Raw genomic sequence first — 26,848 nt, forward strand, 5'->3', positions numbered from 1 at the left:
AGAGGGAACCATGTGGAAGACTTCCCTGCTGCCCAAGGTCCTGACTTTGGGGGCCCTGGGCCTCCTGATTCAAGCCCCAGGTGAGCAGCTCTGCCAGGCTGACCCAGAGTAGGGGATGATTTCTGGGGGGGGCATGGGAGGAGTCCTTTGATTTTCCCATTGGAGATACAGGGTCTGTGCATTGTATTTTTCTCTTGTTTCCCCCACTAACTGATTGGGTGGTTGGGCTGGGGGTCAAGGATTATTGCTAGATTGATTTCAGAGAGTGAAACTAGGTTTACTGCTGAGTAATTGATGCCCTGCCTCTGTATTATGTATACAAACTCTTCTATTAGCGGCTAGTGGTGTGTAGGGAAAGGGGGAAAACTGACTCATTTTCAAGGAGGTAGATAAGAGTGAATATCGGGAGGAGGATCTCTTTACAGCCTAGAAATAGGACCCCAGTGTTTGCATGAGAAAATGTGGCACAGCATTATTTTCTTTTTCTTTCTCTATTTCTTTCTTTTTCTTCCTGCCTTCCTTCCTTCCTCCCTCCCTCCTTCCATCCTCTCTCTCCTTCTTTCTCTTTCTTTCTTTCTTTCTTTCTTTCTTTCTTTCTTTCTTTCTGTCTTTCTTTCTTTCTTTCCTTCTTTCTTTCTTTCTACCTTTCTTTCTTTCTTTCCTTCTTTCTTTCTTTCTTTCTTTCTGTCTTTCTTTCTTTCTTTCCTTCTTTCTTTCTTTCTACCTTTCTTTATTTCTTTCTACCTAGCTTTATTTCTTTATATCTTCCTTTCTTTATTTCAATAGTTCTTTTTTTCAAATGACCTGTAAAGATAGTTTTCAATATCCATTTTTATAAGATTTTCAGTCTCAAATTTTTTGGCACTCCTTCCCTCCTATTCCTTGTTTCCAAGACAGCAAATACTTGCATATGGGTTATACATGTGTGATCATGCAAACATGGTTTCACACTAGGCACATTGTGAAAGAGGAAACAGAACAAAAGGGAAAAGTAAAAAAACCCAAAATGAAAATAGTATGCTTCAATCTGTATTCAGATTCCATAGTTCTTTCTCTGTGTCAATAGCATTTCCAATCTTCAGTCTTCTAGATGATTGTATTGCCCAGAAGATCTAAGTCAATCATAGATGATCATAGCACAATGTTGCTGTTAGTGTGCACAACATTCTCCTGGTTCTCCTCCCTTCACTTATCGTCAGCTCACCTAAACCTTTCCAGGTTTTTCTAAAATCCACCTGCTCATCATTTCTTATAGCACAATGGCATCTCATTATATTCATATACCACAACTTGTCCAGCTATTCCCCAATTAATGGGCATGCCCTCAGCTTCCAATTCTTTGCCACCACAAAAAGAGCTGCTATAAACATATTTGTACATGTGTATCCTTTTCCATTTTTTTATGATTTCTTTAGGATGCAGACCTAGTAGTGGTATTCCTGGATCACAGGGTATGAACAATTTGGTTGCTTCTTAGGTAGAGTTCCAAATTGCTCTCCAGAATGGTTGGATCAGTTAACTCCACAAACAGTGCATTACTGCCCCATTTCCATCCCTCTTCTCCAATATTTATTATTTTCCTTTTCTGTCACATTAGCCAATACGATAGGTGTGAGGTGGTACTTCAGAGTTGTTTTTATTTGCATTTCTCTAATCAATAGTGATTTAGAGCATCTTTTCATATGACTAGAGATAGATTTAATTTCTTCATCTATAAATAGCCTGTTCATATCCTTTGACCATTTCACTATTGGGAAATGAATTGTATTTCAATAAATTTGACTCAGTTCTCATTATATTTGAGAAGTGAGGCTTTAATCAGAAACACATGCTATAAATTTTTTCCCATCATTCAGCTTTTATTCTAATTTTGATGTATTGGTTTTGTTTATGCAAAACCTTTTTAATTTAACATAATCCAAATGATCCATTTTGCATTTCATAACGCTCTCTAGCTCTTGTTTGGTCACAAATTCTTCACTTCTCCATAGATCTGACAGGTAAACTCTTCCTTGCTCTCCTAATTTGCTTATTATATCACCCTTTATGTCTAAATCATGTACCCATTTTGACCTTATCTTGGTATACAGTGTGAGATGTTGGTCTGTGCCTAGTTTCTGCCATACTGTTTACCAGTTTTCCCTGCAGTTTTTGTCAAATAGTGAGTTCTTATCCTTGAAGCTGGAGGCTTTGAATAATTTCTTTATTTTCATCCTCCCAAACCACTATTATTATAGAGAAAAAACTGAAGCCCGCTTGATGTATGTTAAAGTCACTCACACGCATTTTATATTGGGCTGTACTTTGGTCTCCTTTGATAAAAGGGGAGTGCTAATCTTTCAGAGGCAGCCTAACCCTTGTCCTTCTGACTCAGGCAGAGTGTGGCTATGTGCCCTGACAGTAGAGCAGTCTCTAGTTCTTGGATTCTGGGGAGATGGGAGAAATTTTAAGGACCATTGAATTCAATGCCCTTTTCTTATTTAATCAAAGAGGAGAAATAGGCTCACTGAAGGGAAAGGAATTGTACCTAGTTCACACAGGCAGTAAATGGGAGGGCTGTGATTTGAACCCCTATCCTCTGAGCCCAAATCTAGCACTCTGTGTACCCAGCCTTATCACCCACTTCTCTATTCACATTAGTTGTGTTTGTTGTTCAGTGGTTTATCATCATGTCTGACTCTTGGTGACTCCATGTGGGTTTTCTTGGCAAAGATACTGGAGTTGGTTTGTCATTTCCTTCTACAGCTCATTTGACAGATGAGAAAACTGAGGACAACAGGTGAAGTGACTTGCCCAGGGTCACACAGCTACTAAGTGTCTGAGGCTAGATTGGAACTCAGGAAGATGAGTCTTCCTGACACACACTGTAGCCCAAAGTAACTCCTTTCCATCTTCTCTCTTCTCCTGCTATCTTCTGTCTCCCTTCTTTGTATAGCATCTTTCCCATGCCCAGAAAGCACTTTCCCAAGTCTAGTTTTATTGAAGACTTCATTAAAGAACCAGCTTGGGCACTGCTACTTGTTGCGGAGTTTTTTCTGACCCTCCTCATAACTCTTCCTAGCTCTTTGCCAGAAGCTCTCCTTTATCCTTTCCCTTGTAGTCCTGATTATTGGTGCACAGGTCACTGCTCTCTAGGAGAATGTAAATTCCTGTCTTTTCATCCTCAATTCAGAGATGTGGGCATTGCCGATGGCAGGGAATTTTTAATTCTTTGTTCAATTGGATCATATCGGTAAAATATAGGGCACTGATTTTTAGTTCTGTGCTCTCCCAAGCTAGGATGGGGGTGGAATTGCTGGGGAGCAGTTCCTTCGATCTTGTGACTCAGGATCCCCAAAGGTGAACAACTCCTGGGTCAGTGCCAGGGCTGTCTAAATGTGCAAATGGCCCTTCCCTGGAGTAAGTTCCCAATCACTGGAGACTTTTAAGAAAAATGAAAAGAATCATAGCAGAAATGAGGAGGCTTGTATTTCCTTCTAATGAAAAATTGGTGCTGAGGAAGGGGTGTGGATGGGGCACTTGAATATCAATTCAGACCCCTGTCCCTGAGGATTTCTCTCCCCTTTTTTCACAGGGCATCATGCAGATGAGCTCATCAGGACCACCGAGTCTGGACAGATCCAAGGGACTCAAATCAGTATCAAGGGGATTGACAAAGGTGTCAATGTTTTCCTGGGAGTCCCCTTTGCCAAACCCCCTGTGGGGGCTCTGAGATTTTCTCCCCCACAACCACCGGATTCATGGAGCAATGTAAGAGATGCAACTTCTCATCCACCCATGTAAGCACCTTCCTCTCTCCTTTTCTCGCTGGATAAGCAAAGCACACCATCATGACTTACCCAAATTTTGTCTCAGTGCGTTCTGTAAATGGTAGACATTTTTTAACTATTTGTTGAAGGAATGAATGTTTGGAATCTCCCCCTGGGCTGTGAGGCCTCAAATGATTGCTTGAGAATAATTGTTCACATTTATTTGGGCATTAGAGAATAACAGACTTCAGAAAAATACTGTGAGGCAGTTGATACACATATTACTACAGAGAGGAAAAGAAATGCTAACAGAGATGAGAGTCAGCTAGGTGGCTCAGAAGACAGAATACTGGGCTTGGAGTCAGAAAGTCCTGAGTTCTAATCTGGCCTCAGATACTTACCAGCTGTGTGACCCTGGGAAGTCAATTAACTTTGTTTGTGGTCAGTTTCCTCAACTGTAAAATGAGCTGTAGAAGGAAATGGCAAATTGCTCCAGTATCTCTGCCAAGAAAACCCCTAATGGTGCCAGAAAAGGTCAGAGGCAACTAAACAACTCACCCAAGGTCACAAAGCTAATAAATAACAAAGCCTGAACTCACAGACTGTTAGGCCAGAAATGAGGGGGAGACTTTAAAGGTCATTGAATCTGACCCCTTGTTTTTTTAAGCATTTTGACGCCTTTTGCTTTTAAAGACTACACTTATTCCCTATTCCATGCCCCCACCACCATCCTACCCTCTACCATAATACTCCTCTGGAACAAAGACTATCCAGTGACACAGTGGCTGGCAGCACTGCTCTTGATAAAATGCTCCCAGTCGTGGTCTGTCCTGGTCTGGCCCAACCTTCATCTATCTGCAGCAGGTTTTCTGATTCCTCACATCCATGCTCTTACAGTGCAATCACATTCCATGACATTCGTACTCTGTGATGTCTGCAGCTATTCACCTCTTAGTAATATCTATTTGGTTTCCAGGTTTTATTTTTAATACTAAAAATACTTTGTTTCCAACTTAATTGCCAAAAACTCAAACAATTCAACACATAATGGAAAAGAAAAGAGATTCTATAGGAAATAGTGAAATGTCGGCAAGTCACCATAGCCCTGTTGCCTCAGTTTCCTTATCTGTACAACAGGGACAATAAAAGCACTGACCTCTCAAAGGTATTGTGAGGGCCAAACGAGATCATGTTTGTAAAGTGCTTTGCAAACCTCAAAGCACTCAGTTATTGCTGTTATTATCTTGATGTGCCCTATTCAGATTGTTCATCTCTTGTGTTTTCCAGGTGTTCGCAGGATATTGCTCTCCTAGAAAAAATGACAAGGGCCATGAAATGGAACATCCCTGTTACTGCCGATTCTGAAGACTGTTTGTACCTCAATATCTATGTTCCTGCCCATGCAAAGGAGGGGGCCAGATTGCCGGTAAGCCAGATCTCTGTAATTTCCACAGCAGGGGATGAGAATCCCAGGGCATCAGAACTGTGTAGGACTTTGGAGGTCACCTCTTCCCACCAGCATGAGGAAAGGCGTCTTCTCTAAATACCTCTGACAAGTGATCTGCCCTTCCATGAAACTGTCCGGCTCAGGGAGCTCACTACTTCTCAAGGCACTCCACTCTACTCTTGGATAGCAACTCACATTGTTAGCAACATTTCCTCCTATGAGGGTGAAATCTGCCTCCTCATCACTTCAAAGCATGTAGGTGGCACAGTTGATAGAACACTAGGCCTGAAGTCAGGAAGACTCGTTTTCTTGAGTTCACTTCTGGCTTCAGACACTTACTAGCTGTGTGACCTTGGGTAAGTCACTTCACTCTATTTGCCTCAGTGTCCTCATCTGTAAAATGAACTGGAGAAGGAAATGGCAAACCACTCCAGCAGCCTTGCTAAGAAAATCCCATACTGGGTCACAAACATGCTTGTATATTTAAAAGGAAGAGCAAGTTGTACATAGTAGAATTGCACTTTCACTTTATTGCTCTTTATTGCTCTATGTTATAAAATTCCTTCTTTTATTCCATAAATTAAAAATAAAATAAGATATTTTCAAAAGCACCAATAGAAGGCCTAGGCTAGTGCTGGTAATCTTTTCTAGCAGCTTATCTTGGATTTCAGAAAGCAATTACTGTTACATATCCTGGGCCACAGTTGAAACACTCACAACATGATGTGACATGAAGTGCTTATTGCCAAGGTGGCTTCTCTATTGTCTGGTTCTGTGTCCTTTAGAAGGGAGTCCTGCCTCCTTTCCCTCTTCTAGGGGCTACAAGGATCCTTTAAGAGATGCTCTTTTGCTCCATGTGAATCTTTGGTAGCAGGAGGACCTCAGGGAGCTGTTTCTGCCAGGAAGATTCCAAGGAGGTTCTGAACTGCCTCTGAATCAAGCCAAGAGGGCTATTACCTGAGAGTAGCTTTGATGCGTATCTTGTCAACTCTTGCCAAGTTAATTCACTCACATTTAGAGATACTTTATCCTGGGTCATATGATAAGATGATATAGTATTTTCCTATTGAGCAAGGGAGCAGCAGAGCCATGTGTGGTGGGATTTGTTCCTGTAAGGAAAACCATGTCTGATTTATACAGGTGATGGTGTGGATCCATGGTGGCGGTCTTTTTTCTGGTGGTGCTTCCATGTATGATGGTTCTACATTATCTGCCTCTCAGAATGTGGTAGTGGTCACCATCCAGTACAGGCTGGGTATCCTTGGGTTCTTCAGGTGAGATGTGACCACAGTAAAATGTAAGTACAGGTATTTTCCCTGAGGAGCTTCCAGATCTCTCAGTGGTTGAATGATAACACACATAATTTCCTGATTAGACAACATACCTCTTGCCTTCCCTTGCCTTCCCCAGGAGCTAATCATGATAAAGTAGGAAAAAGCACTACCCACTTTAAAATTATGACCCTGCTTCTTCTGAGGAATCAATTCACTTCTCCTTTGGCCTCAGATCCTGGATAGATAGATAGATGGATAGATAGGTAGACAGATAGATAGATGGATGGATGGATGGATGGATGGATAAATAGACCAGCAGAAGAACAGGCAGGTAGATAAAACATTTGTTAAGCACTAGGCACTGTGCTTAGTGCTGGTTATAGAAAACAAGAAAACAAGATGGTCCTACTGTATTCACCTAATCCCAGCTTGCTGTACTGCATATTAATAAAACTCATGATTACATTAGTTTTCCAAGTACCAATTTTCTGTAATGTCTTACTCTAAAGCTACCTACCCTTTTCACTGTGCTCTCTGAAATGCCTGATCCATAAGTAACGAGCCTGTTTTCATCTTTAACCCTTTCCATTCTTACCCATTCTCTCTACTTGTACTCACCAAACCCTGACTTCTTCTGATGACACAGCTTTCCTGGTCACCATTTCCAGCCCTATTTGCATTTTCACTCATGCCGCCATCACAGGGAAACCAAAATACTCCTTGTTTCCCATTACCAGTTCCAGACTCTCCATCTACCACTGTCACTCAGCGACTTTCCCTCCTTTGAGGTTCATTCAATTCATGTTTATCACACAATCAAGATTCTAGTAGTTGTTACTTACAATCCTCTGGGACACTCTCTTTCTTTCTCAACTAGTTCAGGCCTTCTTCACAGTCTTTCTTCTCCCAATTCCCATCTTCATACTGAGGGACTTCAATATTCATCTTGATATTGTCTTAAATATTCTAACTCCCCAGGTCCTCAGGATATTCATTTCTCATAACCTACTCCTCCACCTCACCTCAGATAGATACAGAGATGGTAACACCCTTGATTTTACCCTGACTCCTTAGTGTTCCATTTCTATGTTCATTAATTCTGAAATTCCTCTATCTACTTATAATCTCTTATCATTTCACAAGTCTCTCTGCCTTGTAACCCCTAACCTTGTCTTCATCCTCGCCTTGACCTTGAATTTCCCCACCCATAAGTTCTTTCCCAGGCCATCACCCCTGCCTGGTTATACTATCTCCCCTTCTCCATCTTAACCCCTTAGTGGACTCGTTAATCTCTATACTGACCCCTTATCCTATGACAAATCTTTCCCTGCCAAACCTCAGCTTTGGATGACTCCCATCATCCATTCCTTTTGCTCTTTGCAAATTGCTGAATTAAGATACAGAAGATCATGAAACTGTGTTACCTGGATCCATTCTGATTAATGTTCCATAAGTTTAACTGGGTCCTCACTGTGGCAAGGCAATCTTTCTGCACCTCTGTAATCAATTTACTCTCTCACTCACCAGAGTGGCTTTGTTAAACCTTTACATGCATGCTCCAACTTCTCATGGCTGTTCTTCCCCTCACCATCTGAATTCAGAACCTTGATTTATATTTTTTGGGGGGAAAATGAGGCCATTCACTGAGCTCCCTCATGTAGCTTCCTCCTTGTCTCATTTGGTCAAATGCCCTCTGTTATTATCTCCTCCTTTACTGCTTACTTACATGAAGCAGACCTTTTCTTCACTGAGGAAAAGCTTTCTACAGGCACAAATGATCACATTCCATCCAGTCTTCTCTAGAAGACTGCCCTTTCTATCATTCTCACTTCTCTATTCTTAAAACTCAGTCTCTCCCTCTCTTATCTCTCTCTGCCAGTCTCTCTCTTCTTTTTCTCTCTCTCTCACTCTCCCTCTTTATCTCTCTCTCTCCCCCATTACAGCTGCTTCCCTAATCCCTACCATCCATCCATTCCCAACAGCTATCATCTCATATATCTCCCCCCTTTTATTGCTAGATATCTTGAATATTGTCTCTTACTCTCTTCGCTCTCTCCAGTCTGGCTTCCATTTTCCAGACCAGACCTACAGTATCCCGTATCAACTATCTCAAAATGTATGGCTGAAATACATTATAAACTCAACATTTCTAAAATGCTTTCTTTTTTCCATGAAGGCCTCCCCTTTCATAATGTTGCTATTATTTGTTAAAAGCACCATCATCCTCTCAGTCACCTGGGCTTGTGATCTAGGGGTCATGGTCCATTACTCACTCTCTTCTCCCCTATATCCAATCTCTTGCCAAGTCTTATTGATTCTACCCTTGTTACATCTCCCATATACACTCACTTCTCTCCTCTCACACTACCACCACTCTAGTGCAAGCTCTCACCACCTTACACTTGGATTAACAATGGCTCCTTGGTTAGCCTTTCTGCCCCTTCTCTCCCTCTTCCAGTTCATCCTCTACTCAGCTGTCAGTGATCTTCCAACAGCATAGGTCAGACCATCTCCATGCTGTTCAGTCGATCAGTCAGTTAACAAGCATTTCTAAGCACTATCTATATGCCAACCATTGTGTTAAGGACTTGGGACACAAAGGAAAGTCAATGCCCACCCTCAGGGAGTTCAATTCTAACGAAGATGGTATGTAAATAACCAAACAGATAGAAAATATATACAATGTAAAGGAGAAGGAATCTTACAAGGAAAATGTGACAATTGGGATTTTTGAAATACATTGTATCACATTGTTGTTATAAGTGATAGGCCTCCAACATGAAGTCACACGGTAAGTGATCCTCAGGACCACAAAACATTTAAGCAATAACAGACAGCCAATACTTTCACATGCCCTGACTTATTCTGATCCTTAGAACAACCTCAGCTCCTGAATGGGCTTGCAGTTAACTGCATGGCTGTGAGTTGGCACCCACTCTTGGAGTACGTGATTCTCCCATCAATAAAGTATTCTGGGGAATTTCTCCACCACATCAGGGTCTGATTAAGACTCCCTTCTCTCACATGTGGTGCTAATTGTCCCAAACAAATCTCCCTTCAATGGTTAAGACTAAGGTGCTCAGATCCCACTCTGAGTACGTACTCCCACCACCACCATACAATTCTGCTGCATGAGTGTCCTGAATTTCTGTCTGTCAAGGCAAGTTGTCATACAGTGTGTGTCGCATTCTTAATAAAGCTCATGCTTCTGGTAGCTTCCCCAGGACCAATTTTCTATGCAGCCTTAAACTGGGTTCCTTGTTCTAGAAGGCCCTGGCTACAAGGGGGTGGGGGGAGGGGAGGAGGAAGAGTGAGATCTCTTGAAGAAGATGGGATTAGAGCTCTCTCAGATTCCTTCAAGGAATTCCAGTCATGGGGACAGCCAGTGAAAGTCAGACTTCAGAGGTAGAGAATTGTGTGTGACAGCAAGGAGATTGATGTTGCTGGATTGCAGAATTCATGGAGAGGAGCCTGCCCTACTTCTAGTTTGCTCAGGCTCCTCCATATTCTCTGCCTCCTTCCTGATCCTTGGATAAGATACTCCACCAAATCTGTTCATTTGCACTCCTCCTCATTCTGGCTTCCTTCAGGACTCAGTGCTAATCCTGCTTTCTAGAAGAAGCCTCTCCCTGTCTGCCTTACTGCCAGGGCCTTCCCTCCAGGATCATCCCCAATCTATCCTGTATACATCTGGTTTGGGCACAGCTGTTTGCATGCTGTCTCCTCCATCAAACTGTAAACTCCTCAAGGGCAGGGACTATGTTTACCTTTCTCTGTATGCCCAGAGCTTGGTACAGTGCCTGGCACATAGTAAGTTCTCAGTAAATGTTTCTAGACTTGACTTGATATTCTAATAGAGGAAGGGAAAAGAGAAAGGAGAGCTAAAAAGGAGGAGGAGAGAGAGTGGGGGCAAGTCAGATGGTGGGGAGGTGGAAGAGATTACGGAGTAAGCTGGAAGGGAAGAAAGCAGAATGATAGAGGTTCTCCCTGGAAGGTCCAGGGAGCCACTAAAGAGGCCGGTACTGGGAGTCCTTCAGGTGGGGGAACTTGATCAATATCTGTCCCACCAGTTTACATCTATAAAATAAGGACAACAACAACTAGCCTTTTCATGGTCCTCTAAGGTTTACAAAGCACTTTATAAAAAGTGTCTCATTTTATCCCTAAAACAACTCAGAGATGCATGCCCTTATTATCCCCATTCTTCAGATGAGGTAACTGAGGCAGAGTTCTAAGTGACTAACCCATGGTCACACAGCTAGTAGATGAACACTGGTCCTGCCAGGTCTAGGTCCAGCACTCCATCCACTGCATCATCCAGCTGGATGAGATGGTCTTCAAATCTCATGATCCTATGAATCCTTCTTCAGAATTCTCCAACCTTGTCTAATATCTGGCTTTCAGCACTGGGGATGAGCACGCACCTGGCAACTGGGGTTTCCTGGATCAGGTGGCTGCCCTGAGGTGGATCCAGAAGAACATTGCCCACTTTGGAGGAGATCCTGGCTGTGTGACCATCTTTGGGGAGTCTGCAGGGGGAATTAGTGTTTCCTCACATGTAAGTGGTAAAGGCATGACCCCAGCTTAAAAGATGTCTCTTATAGCCAAAACTAGTCTCACAGACCTGAGTTTTCCTTCCTCTTCTCTTATCCTTCACTCTCTCAGAAACACTGGGGCTGCTGACTTTTTTCTCTATGGTTGGCACCTACACATACCTTTCATTTGGAGATGCCACTATGATCCCCTGCCCTAATCCCAATGAATCATCTAGGCCCTTCTTCCTCTTAGTGATAGAGATACAAGATGAGTGATTCCTTTTTAAAGGCTAACTGAAAATTCAAGTAAGGGCAAAATAACAAAAACTGTAATGATGACATAATTCAAAGCCCAGTGCATCCCTGATTTCACCGCTGAAATGCACCTCTTTGCAATGCTGCTCAGAGACTCTCTGCACCTTCCCAGGTGGCCTTTGTGACCATTCGTGGCTAAAGACCTGCTCTCTCCAGTCTTTGCCTGATGAGCCTCTGAGAGCTTAGCATGGCTGGCCCTCATATGACAGGCATAAAATCCATCAGGGGGCTTAGAAGCAAAGATCTCCTGGCTTGGTAGCCCTCCTTCCCCAGGAGTTTGCCCATCACTAACAGCCTCCAGGCTGTGATAAGGCATGGGAGGAAGACTTCAGTGGAAGGAAAATGCTAAAAAAAAAATAATAACCAATGCAAAAGTGGTAGATTCCCATGTTATAGTGGGAAAACCTATTGGATTTGAACTCATTTGATCCTAACAACAACCTTGGGCTTTCTCATAATCAAGAAAAAACAATAATCAATAAACAATAAACAATGTGACCTTATAAGGAGGCAGGGCATAGGAACAGCATTGCTGGGTTACAGAGCACAGGCATGACATCCTACCCTGTTACTGAACAAACCAGAGAATTCAAGACCATGGCCAAGGCCACTTAGCCCTCTTTTCTGTCTATCATATAGGCCTAGCTGTGTCAAAGGGCCCAAAGGCCAGGGTCCCAGAGAGAGGCCCCTTTTGGGGACTTTCCGATATAGTTAGGTTAGAGGTGTGGCAAGGTAAGTAACAGTCCTGGCCTTCAGACTCACAATCTCCTCTGTCTCTGCTAAACCAGAAGTGTCTGGGCCTTCCCATGACTGCTTCCTCCTCCCCTCTGCTCCCACAGGTTCTGTCCCCCATGTCCAAAGGCTTGTTCCACAGAGCAATCATGGAGAGTGGTGTGGCCATCCTCCCTGGCTTGATTTCTTCCAGCTCAGAAATGGCTGTCAACGTAAGTTCCTTGCTTTTTGGTCTTTGCAATGACTCTTATCCTTCCTTAGGCTTATTGGCCTCCCAACCCCATGACCCGGTGTCCCATTGACCTTCCAGCTCTCCTGGGCTATAAGAAGGTTCACTGGAATGCCACTGAATGTTCTAGCTCACAGTTACCATAGGGATCATCTAGTCCAACCCCTTTGTTTTACAGTGGAGGAAACTGAGTCACAAAGATTGATGATTCAGTTCCTGCCCCTGTTTCTTCCTCTGCCTGTGATTGTAGGTCAGGCATTTCCTTCTTCGGGCCTCAATTTCTTCCTCTGTAAAAGTGGATTCTCCTAGATGGTTTGTAATGTCCCTTCTATCTCCAAATTCTATTTTCTGACTCCCCCAGAGCATCAGGAATGCTGATGAGATGAGATGGAATGATCTGTGAGGTCCCTTCTGCCTCTCTGGCTCAATTATTCTGTGAGTGGTCCAAGGTCATGCAATGAGTTGGCGACTGAGCTGTGACCAGAACTGAGCTCTCTGAGCCAGTGTCAGGGTTCCTTCAAACCTTCTAGACCCCGCCATGTGTCCTTTAGGAATATTTAGGTCTTTTCTCCCTGCATTAATGGTAAACTCTTTAGGAGCAGGGACTGTGTCTTTGTAACCTGCCCCTGCTCATCCCCATCCCCACTGGCTGGCACTGAGCCCTGTACAGAGCAGGCTCATGATTGGGAGACTCAGCCCCTTAGACAGTCAGACAGATTCCATCTTGGTCACCTTTTTACCATTATTGCATTATCACCTATAGAAATATCCTTTGCTAGCTTACTGGTGAGTATGAAAAGGATTCCTCTATTGTGATACAGGCCAGGAGTTCCTCTAGGAGAATATTAACTCTTTGTGGGTCCTCTTTGCAGGTCATTGCCAAACTGTCTGCTTGTGAGAGACACAATTCTGTCTCCATGGTTCAGTGCCTCAGGAACAAATCTGAGGATGAGATCCTGGCCATCACCAAGGTAAGTAGGCTGAGAAACAAGGGTTCTATAGTGCCACGAAGAGCTGCCAAGGCAGCTTGGGGAGGACTGGACACCCAACCTTAATTAGGTGGGATTGAGATGAAGATCTAGGGAATGTCCCTCTCTCAGCCTCAGTTTCCCCTTACTAACATGAATATGTTAGACTAGATGATCTTCAGGGATATGTCCGCCTCCACTATTTTATGTCTGAATGAGTCTTCTAGTTCTGGTGTTCTGTTTTCTTGGATCTCTCCTACCTCCAAACATTCTCTGCTTTAAACATTTTTGTGCAAGGTTCCATCCCTTCCATTCTGGACACACTTTGTCCTGAGACTCCTTCCATCATTCCGTGTTCTAAATATCTCAGGTTCTAAGTTTTCATTCTCTAGTCTTACAACCCTTCCCACTCAAACATTATCCGTTTATAGAATTGTAGCTTTAGAGCTGGAAGGATCCATTGTAATCTGATTCTAGCATTCTGGGTTTCAACACTATATGTTCCAAGTTTCCTTCCACTTCTTATATACTTCTTTAGAAGATTTTTTTCCTACTATAACATTCTATGCTCTGACAGTCTATGAGTTAAGTATGGAGAATGCAGCTAGGTAAGGCAGTGGTTAGAGTGCTGGAAAAACTGACCTGAGTTCCCATCTAGCCTCAGGCACTAGTTGTCCTTTAACCTGTTTGCCTCAGTTTCTTTACTCACGGAATGGCCATAATAATAACACTTACCTCCCAGAGTTCTTGTGAGGATCAGCTAATAATAATTGTGAAATGCTTATTAGTACAGTACCTGGCACAGAGTTAGCACTAAATAAATGTAAGGATGATGATGATGATGACAGTGATGATGGTGGTGGTGGGGGTCCCTTCTAGCTCAAATATTCTGTTCTTTTGTCACCTTCCAGATCCAACACCCTGTGGATCTTTGGAAGAAAGAATGACAGTTGTGAGAAGGCTCTCTCTATCCTCTGGGATTGATAGCCCTCATCTAAATATTCCTTTCGTAAAAAATACATTTTATCTATATATTGTCTCATTTCATTAATTGTGCAACAATCATGTACCTTTGGTGGTACAATTATGGTGTCATTCCCAAATTACATACTTGGAAATTAGAAGCATTGAATGCAAGTCAAGAGAGGGCAGGGAGCTATTTGCTTTTATATTTCTATCCCCAGAGCCTAGGGCAGTTTGTCGATTAACTGGATATTCTAAAAAGGAGGAAACTGAGTCCCAGAAGGGTTAAGTGACTTTGCCAAATGTCATTTAGTTCACAAGTGTCGAGAAGGATAACTGACCCCAGGCCTTCAGGAACCAAGATCTTTATTCAGGGCATCATGTTGCTTCCTCAGAGAATTGGAGTTCTTTGCCTGTACTCACCTAGTAGTAAGTGTTAGAGCCAGATTAAGAGTTAAACCAGATCTAATGGCATCTAATAGTTCAGTCATTGTCCAGTAATGTTCAACTCCTGGTGACCCCACTTCAGCTTTTCTTGGCGAGGACACTGGAGTGGTTTACCTTCTACTTTTCCAGCTCACTAAGAAACTAAGGCAAACAGGGTCTTGACCAGGATTTAACAACTGGTCCAAGGCCAAATTTGAACTTAGGAAGGTGAGTCTTACTGGCTCCAGGCCTCATGCTCTGTCCACTCTGCCGCCCAGCTGCCCCTACATTGAATTCCTCTCTCCATTAGCCATGTTGACATTGCTTCCTACATTCAGAAAACTATTATGCTTTTCATCCTTATTTGAGAACAATTTCCACATCCGGAAAAATGGAGGGACTGGACCAGATGTTCTTCTAAAGAATCTTCAGCTCGAAATCTCCAATCTTATGAACATCCTTTGCCAAAGCAGCTGTGACGTCAAGCTTCATTTTGGCCATGCAGATGCCAAGGAGATGGGAGAAGAAAGGATTCCTGACTTTCACTCAAACCCAAGCCCAGAATTCAGTGACTGAACACTTTGGGACCTCCATACCTTTCTTGCCTTATCTCTCATTGCTTCCCTACATGTACTCTGTGCTCCAGCCAAACTCATCTATCCTCAGTCTTCTAAATGTTCCCTGTATTCTCTTACTTCTGTAGCTCAGGCTGTGCCTTATGTCTACAAAGTCTTCCCTTATTATTGTACTGGTTTATAAAGTGCATTTCTCATAACAATCCCTGATGTAGGGAGTATAAGAATCATTACTCATATTTTATAGATGGGTAAACCGATGAGGAGATCTCAGTGACTAGAGACCAGGCCTGCAGTCAGAAAAACCTGACTTCATACCTAGCCAGAGACATCAACTAGCTGTGTGACCCTGGACAAGTCACTTAACCTCTGTTTGCCTTAATCTACTGAAGAAGGAAATGGCAAACCACCCCATTATCTTTGCCAAGAAAACCCCATGAATAATATTGGAGTGCAATGGTCTATGGGGTCATGAATCGGATAGAACTGAACAACAACAAACTTCTGAGGAGCCTTGAGGTGGTGACATATCCACTTCTCCAGCATCACAGTCTATAAACATCAGAGCTGGGATTCAAGCCCAGTTGTCTCCCAGTTTCCAATCCAGTCTTCCTTTCTCCCCAACCCTGCTGCCCCTCACAGCCCTACTCTGTCTGTTGAATTCTTCCCCATCTGTTAAAGACCAACTCCAATATGGGAAAAGATCCTGACAATGATTTAATCCAATGCATTCATTTCGCAGGGGAGGAAATTGAAAGCAGAGAGATGTAAATTGCCTAAAGTTAGACAGTCTGTTAGCAGCTTAACCAGAACTAGAATGCTGATCTATTGCCTCTGAGGCCAGTCCTCTCCTGCTGTTTATTCCAGAACCATTTCTGGAGCAGCTTCTATGTCCACCCAGGGGGGACACAAAGTTTAGATAATGGACGGGTCCATGATGGAACTGCCCTTCTTAGGGGAGAGGGCTTTGTGCCATACACAGGTAAAAGGACAAGTCCAGAAGGGGAGTCACAAGCACATGCAGTGGAAAGTCTGAGGAAGGAAAGGGTCCTGCTGGCTGCTATATCAGAGGAGACTTTGTGGAAGTCTTGGCAGTTAAAGTTGAAGAAAGTGAAGAATTTCAACCGGTATCAATGGCGGACAGGTCATTCTAGCCATGTGGAGTAAGTGAGCCAAGGCAGAAAGGTAGGAAAAAGTGGTTGATTTTCAGTGGAGAGCTGGGAATCCATCATAGGTGAAACATAATGTGATTAGCAGAGGACAGAGTCCACATGGTATGAGATAAGATTGGAAAGGTAGAACAGAGGGCTCTGAATGCCAGACTGAAGTGTTGGTGGTTTCTTGTTTTTTTATTTTTGGGTAAGGAGGAGCAATGGAGCTTTTTTAATGCACTGGAGTGTCATAAGCAGTTCTGAGATGAAGAAGGAGTGTGTGCATGTCTGTGTGTGTGTGAGTGTGTGTGTGTGTGTATGTGTGTTAAAAGGGTATACAGGAAGGCCATTTTGGAGACTGTTGCAAGAGTCCAGATAAGTCGGGATAGCTCGGTGGTACAGTGGATACAGCAGTAGCCCTGGAGTCAAGACAGCCTGAATTCAAATCCTGCCTCAGACACTTACTAGCTGTGTGACCCTGGGCAAGTCACTTAATTCTCATTGCCTCCAAAAAAAGGGAAAAAGAGTCCAGGTAAGTAATAGAAAGTGTCTGAAATGGATGGCAATATTGAGAATGATGAAAAAGTGATACTTGAAAAGGAGATTGTGGAAACAGACTTGCCTTTTCTTTTTTTGCTTCTTTCTTTAGAATTTCCAGATAGCCTTTGGTGTAGTTGATGGGAAATTCCTCCCCAAACATCCTGAAGAGTTGCTAGCTGCAGGAGAGTTCCACCATGTCCCTTCCATCATTGGTGTCAACAACCATGAATATGGCTGGATGATTCCTGTGGTAAGATTCTAGTATGTTCTTTTCTGTGCCACCTTCTTTCTGATCTTGACAGTTTATGCTTCTCTAAAGAATCACAGACTTTCCAAGTTGGTCAGGACTGTGGTTCTCATGGAGTCTAAGCCAGAGTTGAAGGAGAATCCCATTTATAACTTACTGGAAAAATGGACATCTAGCCTCTGCTTGAAGCTCTCCAGGGAGGGCAAACCTACTGCCTCCTGAGGCAGCTCCTTCCACTTTTAGACAGCTCTCATGACTGGACAGGGCATCGTAACATCAAGTGGAAATTTTCTTCTTTTTCAACTTCTACCTGTTGTTCCCAACTCTGCCCTTAGGGCAAATGGCACCAGTTAAATGACTCTCTCAGGTGACCATCCGCCAGACAGTTATAGACAACTATCATGTCTGCCCCTGTCCCAATTTTTTTCTTTCACCAACAAAGCAAGTTTCTTCAACCCAACCCTATTTGGCAAGACCATGAATACCTTTTCAGCTTCTCTATTTTCTGCCTCAGAAGTGATTCCCAGAACTGAACAAAACATTCCAGATATACACTTATCCCTTCCACAAAGTGACACGTTAGGGGAGGAGAACCTCCACGATCTTGAAAATCTGTGTAAAATGTTTTGTCCCCTACCTTTACCCTTTGTACCAGAGAGGAAGACTGAATTACTATAGAATTAAAAGATAACACGTGTTGATATTATACAATACTATACATATATTTTATGTATTTATGAGTTTCTAAAACCTTTCTGTGTCATCTGCTGTTCTTCTACTGTAATCTGAGGATTCTGTAAAAGTCCTCAAAAAATCCCACTGAATTTCTTACTCCTACCTCAAATATTTTGAAATCATGATGGGGATAGTCACGAAGTAAAAGGGAAAACTTTAACCTCCCCAGGGGCAGAGTACAAAGGGACTATCACCTCCTTAATCTGGAAAGCTGTGCCTCTCAACACACTCAATATCAAATTGCATTTTTAGGTTGTCATATTACCATCTTTTCTCCTTATGGGCTAGTGGTTCAACAAAATCCCTATATCTTTTTCAAATAAATTGTCATGTAACCATGCCTCCCTCAAGTTGAGATTGTGAAGTCAATTTTAAGAAATTCCAAGTGTAAGACCTTGTCCCCATTAAATTGGATCACAGTGGCTCTAGTCAGTCCAGTATTCTAGCCTGTCAAGTTGTTGGATTGATTCCATGATCTAATATGTTAGCTCACCCTCCTGATTTTGTATCATTTGTAAATCTGCCTTTTCTAAAATCGGAGAAGTTATCCTGAAGAGGCTTCCAATGGAAGAATCAGAAATGATTCAACCTTTGGTTATTTTCTCTAGATGACTCATTTCATTTGCAAATCTGTTCAGAAGTCTTGGAACAGAAGCTCAGGCCAGTTTAGTTCCCTTTTGGTTAAAATATCCTCTACAAGTCTTTTTATTTTGTTTTTTTAATTTTTTTTTAAATTTTTAGTATTTGAAGGAAATCAGGGTTAAGTTATTTGAACAGGGTCACAGAGCTAGTAAGTTTATGGACAGATTTGAACTCAAGTCCTCCTGACTCCAGGTCTTGGGCTCCATACACTTTGTCACCTAACTGCCACAAGTCTCTGTATTTTAAATGAATAGGGAATAATACCAGCTGACATTAAAAGAGTATTTTATTGTCTACAAAAACTGCTTTCACAGTACCTGTTTATCCCTGTTTTGTAAAGCAGAGAACTGAGGATCCCAGAGAGGAAATGATTTAGCTCCAGTCACAGCTGGGACTAGAACTTGGGCCTCCTGATGTGAGACCAGGCCATTGTTCTATGGACTTCAGGTCACCATATCTAAAGGTCATTGGGTAGATATTAATTTTAAATATGAAATGATATTAACAACCATTTGTCAGTAGGTAAAGTCAATCTATTCACAGTAGTTGGAAAAATAGAATTCTCCCTGCATCATTTCTAGAGTAATGTGTCATAACAGGCATCAGTCATTGTCTAAGGCCACTGGTCATTACGAAGCAACCTTGACCGTTGTTTATTATGTAATGGACATTACCCAACATTTTGCTGGCCACTTTGCAAAATATCTTGAGAATTGTTCAGTGTGGGTTGGGCATTATTCAGTAATTCCTTAACAAATCCATGGCACTAGTTCCTCCTTAAAAGATAAAATTACTTCCTTGAATTAGATTTATTTAAAAATGCACAAATTTCATAAAGTTCCAAAGATTATTCACAGTGCACCATTTTTCTCTACACAGGGAATGAACATTCCTGGATTTAAGGAAAAAATGGATAAAGAAAGTGTCCAATCAACATTGCTAAGGTCGTATTTGGTGAGATACCAGTTAATCAAGCTTTTTTTATAAGTACCCATTATATAGCAGGCACTGGGATAGGCACAGGGACAAAGTGAAACAGTCTGCCCTCAACAATCTTACATTCTATGAGGGAAATAAACTGCCCATGCAGAGACAGTTGGAAAATATACACAAAGGAAAGTTTGGGGGAGGAGTAAGGCACTGTAGCTGTAGGAGGGAGGAGCCAAAAAAAGTGCTCTATAGAGGGGACTGTCTGAGCTGACTCTTGCCAATGCAAAGGCATGGACATGAGAGCTGGAATGGCAAGTGGGAGGAGCTAGAAGGTTGGCACCTGGACAAGAGAGTGAGGAGGTAAGAATGTAGAATAGTGGATGGGGCCATGTTGTTAAAAGCTCTAAATACCAAACAGAAGAGTTTATGTTTAATCTTAAAGATAATGGGCATCCATTCGAATTTACTAAGTTAGGGCAGGGGAGTAAAATGGTCAGATCTGTGCTTGAAAATCACTTTGGAAAATGAATGGAGGATAGATTGGAGTGGAGAGAGATCTGAGGCCCAGAGACCAATCAGGATGCCATTGAAATAGTCTTGGGGGGAGCCAATGAAGGTTCTTCCACCTTCTGACTTTCTACTTTCATGGTCACAGAGGTAGAAGGGACCTTTGATACCTCATGTAGCTCTATCCTTTCCTTGAGCCCCACATCCCTTCTATCCCAGGCCCAACAACTAGTTGTCCAGTATCTTCTTGAGGAATTTAACCCAGAAAGAGCAGGCCCTGGTGTGGAGGGGGTAAAGGGATCTATGAATAGCAAGCAAACTTGGATGGGCTTAGTCCTTGTGTTGGTTTAGTTGATGAGTCATGTCTGACTATTTGTGACCACTTTGGGGGGTTTTCCTGGCAAAGGTAATAGAGTGGTTTGCCATTTCCTTCTCGAGCCCATTTTTCAGATGAGGAACTGGGGCAACCAAGATTCAATGACTTGCCCTGGGTCAAATAGCTAATACGTTTCAGAAGTCAGATTTGAACATGGGTCCTCCTGACTCTAGGGCCAGTGCTTTGTCCACTGTGCCACCTAGCTCCCTTCTTTATTCCTTACAATCAACCAACAAACATCCCCAAACAATCAACTGCCAAGTAAGTTCATTTTTCTATGACTTCATCTCTTCCTGGGTCTCCTGTAGGGTCAGTCTCCTGAGCTTGCACGTTTGATGATGGAAGAGTATTTAAGAGATACCGAGGACCCTGGAGAATGTCGAGCTCAATACCAGGAAATGATGGGGGATATGATATTTGTAATTCCAGCCCTCAAAGTTGCCAAATACCAACACAGTGAGTACGGAATGGACCCTTTTCAGAATCAGTGTAAGGACGTCTCATCTCTGGGGCAATGTGTCTATGTTACCCACACACTTATGTAAAAGGAGGCTCCTGCTTCCAGATTGGTTAAACCCCCTTGTTTACCTTCCTTCTTCTTCCCACCTATGTCTGACTACCCCTAGCAGAGGTGAACTCAGTAATTATTCTCTGCAATAACTAATAATAATAATATAATAAATAATAATAACCTACATTTTTTAAGCAGAATCTCCTAACTATTTTTTGGGTTTGCATTATGGACCTCTTTTGACAATCCAGGGAAATTTACAGATTCCTTCCAGAGTAACGGGTTTTTTTTGGAGGTAGGAAGGCAGGGCAATTGGCATTAAGTGACTTGACCAAGGTCACACAGCTAGTACATGTGTCAAGAGTCTAAGGCCACATTTGAACTCAGGTCCTCTTGACTCCAAGGGTGATGTTCTACTCACTGTACCACCTAGCTTCTCCTGGAATAATGTTTTAAGTGTATAAAAAATACATAATAGAGAAAATCAGTTACATTGAAATCAAGTCCTCAAAGTGCTCAACTAAAAATAAATCAAAGAAACCTACTAGAGTCTTTTATTAGTATAAAAAACTTTACATCCATTGTCCCCCCTAGATCCTCACAACAACCTCATTCCAGTGGACAGAATATCAGACCTGGAGTCGTGAAGACCTGAGATCAAATCCAGACTCAGGCACCTTCTAGCTGTTTGATCCTGAGGAAGTCATTTAACCTCTGTTTGTCTCAGTTTCCTCAACTATAAATTGGCAGTAATATTAGCACCTCTGTCACAGGGTTGTCGCAAGGCTACAATGAGATAATATTTCTAAAGCACTTAGCAAATGGCTGGCACAAAGTAGGTGCTCTATAAATGCTTATTCACAGAGCAGCTAGGTGCCACAGTGGATAGAGTGCTGCGCCTGGAATCAGGAAGACACTTCTTCCTGAGTTCAAATCTGGCCTCAGACACTTACTAGCTGTGTGACCCTGGGCAAGTCACTGTGCCCGCTTGGCCTCAGTTTCCTCAACTGTTAAATGAGCTGGAGAAGGAAATGGCAAGCCACTCCAGTATCTTTTCCAAGAAAATCCCAAATGAAATCACACAGAGTCAAACATGACTGACAAACAACTGAATAACAAATGTTTATTCTCTTCCCCTCCCCTGCCCATAGGGTAAATAGGCCAGACACTATTATCTCCACTTCATTGTTGAAAAATCAGCCTCAGAGAAGTAAAAGGATTCTGCTGAAGTCTTCTAGTCAGTCAGCAGCAGGGCCAGGATTCCAACCTAGGTCTTGTTACTTCAGACTCCAACATCTGTCCTGCCTTTCAAAATCATTCTCAGACAGTACTTGGGTTTATTTATTTATTTAGTTAGTTTTAATTTTCAACATTTACTTCTATAAGATTTTGTGTTCTAAATTTTCTCCCACTCCCTCCACTCCCCCCTCCCTGATTTTGCTTGTCATATGATACAGGCTATATATGTACAATCGTATTAAACATATTTATACTTTAGTCATGGTGTAGGGAAGAATTAGAAGCAAAGAAAAAAACCACAGGAAAGAAGAAACAAAAAAAGAGGGAGAGAGAGTAATCAGTATGCTTCAATCTGCATTCAGACTCCATAGTTCTTTCTCTGGATGTCGATAGCATTTTCCTTCATGAATCAGACAGTAATCCTTAAGGGACTGCCCTCTTAGGAGAATGCCTGTTAATGGCCAGCTACCATTACCCGCCACCCCAAAGCAGTGAATCAGGCTGGGGCCCCTGACATGTGTTCTTGCCCTGTGTTCAATGTGTTCATAACTGTGGCCATTTCTTATATTTTCCTAGGTCCCAGCTCTCCGGTCTACTTTTACGAATTTCAGCACCGCCCAAGCATATTTAAGGATTTCAAACCGGATTTTGTGAAAGCAGACCATGGTGATGAAGTGCGTTTTGTCTTTGGACTAGCTCGTAAGAAGTGGAGATGGGATGGACTGGGAAGCTGTGGGCTGGTGTGGAGACAGAGTTGGCAGAATCCCTGGGGCACTGGCCTGCCCTCTTCATCATCTTCCTTACTCTCTGTGACATCAAAATGTGTAATGATACCTTACCTTTCCACAAGGCACCTTCCCATGCATCAGCTCATTTAATAATGATTATTACAGTAGCTAAAAATAGCTAGCATTTCTATACTGCTTGAAGGCTTACAAAGAGCTTTGTATATGCCATTCTCATTTGATGGCCTCAAAACAGCCCTGTGAAATAGGTGCTGGTGCTATCCTCATTTTGCAGATGAATAAAATGAAGCTGAGAAAGGTGACTTGGCTAGCCAAGAGTCCTAGAGGTAGTTAAGGATCTGAGACAGGATCTGAACTCCTCTTTCCTTGGCTCCATGTTCAGCACTCATTCCGCTTCTCATCTAGCTGCTATTTGATCATCCCAAATACCTTATGAGGGTCAGGGAATGGGGAAATTAGAGATTGTGTCTGTTGTATAGAAGAGGAAACTGAGGTTCAGAGAGAGGAATGGCCTTATCTAATATCACAGAGTTAGCAGGTCTAAGCCCAAATCCAGTATTCCTTCTGCCCTACAAGGTTCCCTTAGGGGGCTCTGAGTAGGGCCTGAGAAGAGCTTTTGTTTTCATTTTTTATTCTTTGAATTTGTATCTCCAACCGTTGCCATGATGCCAGGGATAGAGTAGGCAAGGAATAGTTACTTTATTGACTGTGTGACTGGAGATTAAGGTATCAGCCTTGGAAGTCCCTTTGATTGTTCAGATGAACTGGATCAAGAGATTGAATCAGCTGTCCTGTTCAATTCAGTTTACGTGATGAAGCACATCCAACATTCAGAGCCCTCTGTTCTACTCTGGGGAAGACATAAAGATAATTAAGACACAGTCTGTGACCCCCTGCAGCTTACTCCCCAGAAGGGAAGCTGAGGCACAAATGCAAAAAAATACATTTCCATAAGTCAGTGGATCAGTGACCTCAGCAGTGCCCACACCTCTCCTCTGATGTAGACCCTAACCTGTCACACTATTTCGTCCTGGGTGATTCTTGTCCTAATGCTTCCATAAATCCTGAAGAGAGGGTCTGTCCAATGTTCTGGAAACCTTCCCTCCCTTCTTCCTTCCCTCTCTTCTTTCTTTCCTTCCTTCCTTCCTCCTCTCCCCCAACTTCCTTTCTTCCTACCTCCTTTTTCTCCAGTTATTCTTGATTTTCTCTACCAGTGCATCTATTTGTTAATTATTGGACAAAAGTCTCACATTTAGCATTGTTGGAGTTGATGTTTATACATGGTCCCAAATCTGGGTTTTTGGAAGTCTTCTCTCCCTATTTTTATCACCTTGCTCCTGTCCTGGCAGAACTGGAAGGCCAGTTTATCCATTTATCTGTGTCATGACTTGCCATGGCCAGTGAATTCATGACCTTATGGGCCAGCTGCTGCTGCTGAGCCTGTCTGCACTGCCCCAGGCAGGGGGCTTGAATGGCAGGCGCTCTCTGGGGCAGGGACCATAGGCAAAGGCTTTACAGCTACCAGAACTTGTGATAGGCTGTTGTAGCTTAGAATAATAATAATTATTCTTATAAATGACATTTATAACAATCATGTCATTATTATAATTACATATAATAAAATATGCTATTATATGATGATATGATACATGTAATTTCGTTATTTTACTTTATTATTGTGTCATGTATTATTATATTGAGAATATAATAATATAAATATAATATAATAATGATATCTAGCATTTATGTAACATTTTTATTAGTTTTGTAAAGCAATCTCTAAATATGATCTCCCTTTTTTAACCCTCCCAACAACTCTGGGGTGCAGGCGCTGTTATTATCCCCATTTTTCAAACAAAGAAACAAAGGCAGACAGAGGTTCAGTGACTTGCCCAGTTTCACTCATCTAATCAGTGTCTGAGGCTAAATTAGAACTCAGGTCTTCCTGATTTTCAGTCCAGTTCTACCACTTTGTTTTTTAGGGAGAGATTCGGTTAGGGATTCAGACAGAGTGGGCCAACAGAAACCCCAGGAGGTGCTCTGGGAGGTGAGCAAAAGGAAGGAACCTATTGGAGGAAGATAAGGTCAGTGGCCAGAACAGGACTGACTGGGTGGTGTGGGCTGGTGAATAGAGGAAAGGAGGCCTTTGGGTCTGCATTTTGACCTTAACCAAGTCTTCCTTTTTCTGTTCCTAGTTTTAGGAGAGGCAACAGAGGAGGAAAAACTCCTGAGCCACAGGATAATGAGCTACTGGGCAAACTTTGCCCATCATGGGTGAGAAAGCTGCTACTTGGTTTCCCAATGTTTTCTCTGTGTAGTAGTGCCTGTTCCCAGGCGCACGAAGGTTTCCCACTTACAAAGAAGTTCCCTGATTGAAATTTGTTTAGAAAAAAGTTATTTCAACCTTCAGGCAAGGTCTGGTAGTCACTGTAGCCCTTCCCAAGTTCATGGCCGAGGTTGGGGGAGGCATTGCTCTTGCAAACTCACCCTACACATGGGCATCTTGAAAGGAAAACAAGAAAGATCAGCAACTCTCTTGCCCTAACCACCATCCTTGAGTCTCAGTGACTTCTCTTCCACCTTGGGAAGCATTGGGATAGGTGGTAGTGGCAAGAGCCTTGGATTTTGAGTACAATGCTGTTGTGTTTGACTCTTTGTGACCTCATCTGGAGTTTTCTTGGCAGAGATACCTGAATGGTTTGCCATTTCCTTCTCCAGCTCATTCTACAGATGAGGAAACAAAAGGAAACATGGTTAAGTGATTTGCCCAGGATCACAGAGCTAATGAGTGTCTGAGGCTGGATTTGAAGTCAGGTCTTCCTGACTCCCAGCCTGGCTTTATCCACTGCACCACATAGCTACCCCAATGAAACGGAGTCCAATGTGATGAGTTCAAATGCTGATTTGATTACTTATTCCCTATGGGAGAACTTTTTCTCTTTGAACCCTCCACCTCAGGTGTATAGGAAGGCACAACATGAAACATGAAGACCAAACTGCTTAAGGTTGGGGGAATAAGTCTCACTATGGGGTCAGCTGACCCTTACCTTGGTGCCCTTCCTTGGCTCTCAGGCTGAGGTGAGGGTGGTTTGCTAAATGTGTCAATGCAGTGGCCCCTTTCAGGTTCCTAATGTTTGGTTTTATCCTCCCAGGGACCCAAATGGTGCAGACCTTATTCACTGGCCAGTCTATGACCAGAAGGAAGAGTACCTGCAGCTGAATTTGGAGTTGTCTGTGGGAAAGAGCCTGAAGAGGGATAAGTTTGAGTTCTGGACCAAGACTGTGCCTCAGAAGATGAAGGAATCACAGACTGAAAAAGCGCGAGTGGAGTTGTGATCTCTAACCATAACTGGTTTTTGCATTTGTTACAAACCAATAACACCCAGTCATTTGCTTTGAGTAGTTCCTTGGTCTCAACTCAAATACAGTGCAGTTTTGAGTGTAATACTTCAACTCTCACTCTTTACTATTATGGGAGAAGCATTTAAATGATATCCAGAAGAAAAACTCCATTAACATAGTGCCTATCATGTATGGGCCACTGTGCTAAGAAAACACTTTTACCAATATCATCTCATTTGAAAGGGACCTTCGAATTCTGAGACAGTGGGAACCTGACAAGAGCAGCCAGTCCACCCTGTATCTAGAGGAAAAAATCCCTAGTTCATTTCATAGGACTATAGCAGAGGTAATTTGATTTTCTGTCATCGTATCTCTAGGTCACTTATTAGGAGAAAAATTAATGCTTGGTGATTGGTTTAATGATTAATTTAGAGCTAGAAGGGATGTTAGAAATTATTGACCAAGAATGAACACCAAGGCCCAGAGAAGGGAAAACACTTGTCCAAGGTGACACAGACACTAAGCAGCCAGGTCCTCTGACTCCACTGCTGCCAGGGACTGGGGTAAATATCAGATGTCTCTGTGTCCTGACTCATCAATTAGCAAGCATTTTCCAGACAACATTTCTCTGAGGAGACTGTGTGGTAACCTGAGGGTCCCAAAAACAAA

General features: G+C 42.6%; 1 protein-coding gene across 1 annotated transcript; it reads left to right on the plus strand.

Moving 5' to 3' along the window:
* LOC118840823 (cocaine esterase-like) lies at positions 1-26,282 on the plus strand. Its single transcript, XM_036748176.1, has 13 exons — positions 1-80; positions 3,575-3,779; positions 5,037-5,175; positions 6,337-6,470; positions 10,875-11,028; positions 12,160-12,264; positions 13,154-13,252; positions 17,014-17,154; positions 19,408-19,482; positions 20,650-20,797; positions 22,668-22,790; positions 25,033-25,111; positions 25,990-26,282. The coding sequence occupies exons 1-13, from the start codon at positions 11-13 to the stop codon at positions 26,171-26,173; spliced, it is 1,656 nt and encodes a 551-aa protein (XP_036604071.1). The 5' UTR covers positions 1-10; the 3' UTR covers positions 26,174-26,282.
* The last annotated feature ends 566 nt before the right edge of the window (positions 26,283-26,848 follow it).

The sequence above is a fragment of the Trichosurus vulpecula genome, chromosome 3 (assembly GCF_011100635.1).
Source record: "Trichosurus vulpecula isolate mTriVul1 chromosome 3, mTriVul1.pri, whole genome shotgun sequence".
Classification (NCBI taxonomy): domain Eukaryota; kingdom Metazoa; phylum Chordata; class Mammalia; order Diprotodontia; family Phalangeridae; genus Trichosurus; species Trichosurus vulpecula.